Source organism: Lolium perenne, chromosome 5 (genome assembly GCF_019359855.2).
Source record: "Lolium perenne isolate Kyuss_39 chromosome 5, Kyuss_2.0, whole genome shotgun sequence".
NCBI classification, from domain to species: Eukaryota; Viridiplantae; Streptophyta; class Magnoliopsida; order Poales; family Poaceae; genus Lolium; species Lolium perenne.
Window position 1 is genome coordinate 9,446,433 of NC_067248.2, and position 2,569 is coordinate 9,449,001.

General features: G+C 46.9%; 1 protein-coding gene across 1 annotated transcript; it reads right to left on the reverse strand.

Annotated features, from left to right (window-relative positions):
- Positions 1-295: 295 nt before the first annotated feature.
- LOC127304578 (uncharacterized) lies at positions 296-1,218 on the reverse strand. Its single transcript, XM_051335221.2, has one exon. It carries the CDS (start codon positions 1,066-1,068, stop codon positions 577-579), a length of 492 nt encoding a protein of 163 aa, XP_051191181.1. The 5' UTR covers positions 1,069-1,218; the 3' UTR covers positions 296-576.
- Positions 1,219-2,569: the final 1,351 nt, after the last annotated feature.

The window sequence follows — 2,569 nt, forward strand, 5'->3', positions numbered from 1 at the left end:
AATTAGGGTTTATAGTTTCAGTTGACTATTCGTTTCACTTGACTAGTCTCTCTTTTTAAGTTGTACTCTCTCCATATCGGTTTAACAAGCACACCCGTAGTCAGCACGAAATGGTGTGATTTTCGCTGAGAGCATAAGAATTTGACCACGAAGAAGCAACTGTTTTGTCGGCATACGCAAAGATAGTTCTTTCTTCACCCGAGAAAACTCTCTATACGACGAACTTTACATCTCAAAAGAAGAGCGGATCTAAAACAGTGACGTGTCCAAATTAAGTTTCCTGGGTCATATAATATATGGAATATATATTCCAGCCTCCTCCTTTTAGATTTGTCAAAAAAAATGCACCTATCTACACTAACACGTATAGATACGTGTATATCTAGACAACATTTTTTCTAGACGGAGGGAAAACATATACATACGTACGTGTAAAATTCACGATTCGCTGGCTACATGTACATACACGCATAAGCGAGAACATACACGCGTGTTTCTGTGCCGTACTACGCTCCCTAGCTACGAAGACACGTGTATACTTCAGCTGTTGTATACTACACGTACATACGTACAGGACTAGTCCTTGGTCTTGAGCTTGGCGCCTCCCCTGACGCACGACTTGACCAGGCTCTTCAGCCCCTTCTTCTTCCTCCCGCTCCCGCTCCCAGTCCCATTCCCGCCGTTGTTCATGCTACTGCTCAACCTGCTCGTCCTCTCCGGCGACATCTCCATGCTCATGCTCGACGCCAACAGTCGCTCCTCCTCCATCCTGAGCACCCGGTTCTCCAGGAACGCGATGCGCTCCACGAGGCTTCCCTTGGCCTTCGTCTCCCGGAGCAGCTCCTCCGCCGGCCGGCACCGGCCGGTCGACCGGGGCGTGGTCGGGGACGAGGAAGAGAACGTGGTGGGCGTCGACGGCGAGGTGGAGGACCTGGCGCTGCTGCCGTGGTGGCGCATCTCCTCGAGGTACCCCACCACCAGGTCCAGCCGGTCCACCCGCGCCATCATGCTCCCCGCCGGAGGATGCAGCTGCCCGCTGTGGCTCTGGCTCACCGCCGACGAAGCCATCGGTGCTGTGCAAATACCAGCAAGTATATCAATATCAATCTCGGTCGATGTTATCAACTCCTAGCTGTGGATTGTTGCAGAGACGCCCGAGGATATGTGTAGTGTCGAGTGGATCAGCAGGTATAAATAAGTAGCAGGGCCGCCCGCCATGGCCGACATGCTACGGAGCTGCACGTGTCACCGACGTGGCGGCGTGCATGCATGCAACGGCATACATGTGCTGATGTCAGGTGGATGCTTATGCGTGAATACGTGTCCTCCTTCTCGTCCGCTATACAGATTTCGTCTGCGCCCCAGCAGGCACGCGCCACGTGTACGTCTGGCTACGCTTCAACTACTCTGGAGAGGCACCATTCTAGAGAAAATGAGAAATGCAAGTCTCCCGTGCATGGGACATCTCATCCACGGTCCTACCTTCTCTCTCTCCCTCTTTCTTTAAATTTTTTGATAAACCTGCATTCTCTCTCACCCACACTACTACATCTTGTTCTAAAATTTAAAAACTAGGTAGATTTTGAACTAGAAATTTAATTTGCGGACCGTTTCCATATTGCAGTTTCTAATTAAGGGAGCTTAAAATTGAGCCCAACATTGAATATATTTTGATAATTCTGAAAATCAACATGTGAAACATGATAAAACTTGGTGAAACTTGATGGTATTACCTCTGAAACAAATCGTTTTACTATGTTTCAAACATGGTTTATCAGAGACTAGCACAATACTCGTGCGTTGCTACGGATAGTCTTCGATTAATGCATTTGGAAAACATTTTCGTTTTATTAGTATTGAATGTCCATCAACATATGTTTATTTTTAGTCATTTCTAACCATGCCGCTTACATTTGTTTTGTGATAATCCCGATAACATCAAATAAATAGGTTAGGTAGCCGGTCGCCACCACTCTGTGATGATGTAGGATGAGGGGAATGCTTTTTCGGGATGTGCATGAGGTTGTACCATAGGTGACCTGTAATTAAAAAAATTCGCTATTTTCCTAAATATTATAATTTGCTCATATCTTGTTTTGCATCGCAAAAAAATCCCACCAGAAATGCATCTACTTTTTTCAGAGAAATTCCGCTACAACCTCTTGAAAGAAATAGATAAATTTTGAGCCCATATGTGAGCCCATGGCCTAGTATGTTTATCATGTCATCCGCAAGTAGAAGTATTTCTTTTTCACAAAGCAGTTCGTGAAATCACCCCCAAATCCCCCAATTGACTCCAAAGATGAGGTCTGTGCCCATAGAAGAAAGACAACCAACCAAATTTTCTGCTCACGTCCTACCGGGGAGGGAATTTGGGGATGACCGGGCACATTCCGGCAACCGCGTCGATTGATCCTCCCCGTGCTAATTTCCACTTGCTAAAATTATTTTGAAATAATGGATCCGGCTACTCCCGAGCGTGCGATAGCAGATCCATGCGAGGTAGGCTTCACCCACTGACGATGCGCTCTCCACCCTCCCCCTACAATTTTTTCACCGAATCTCAGTC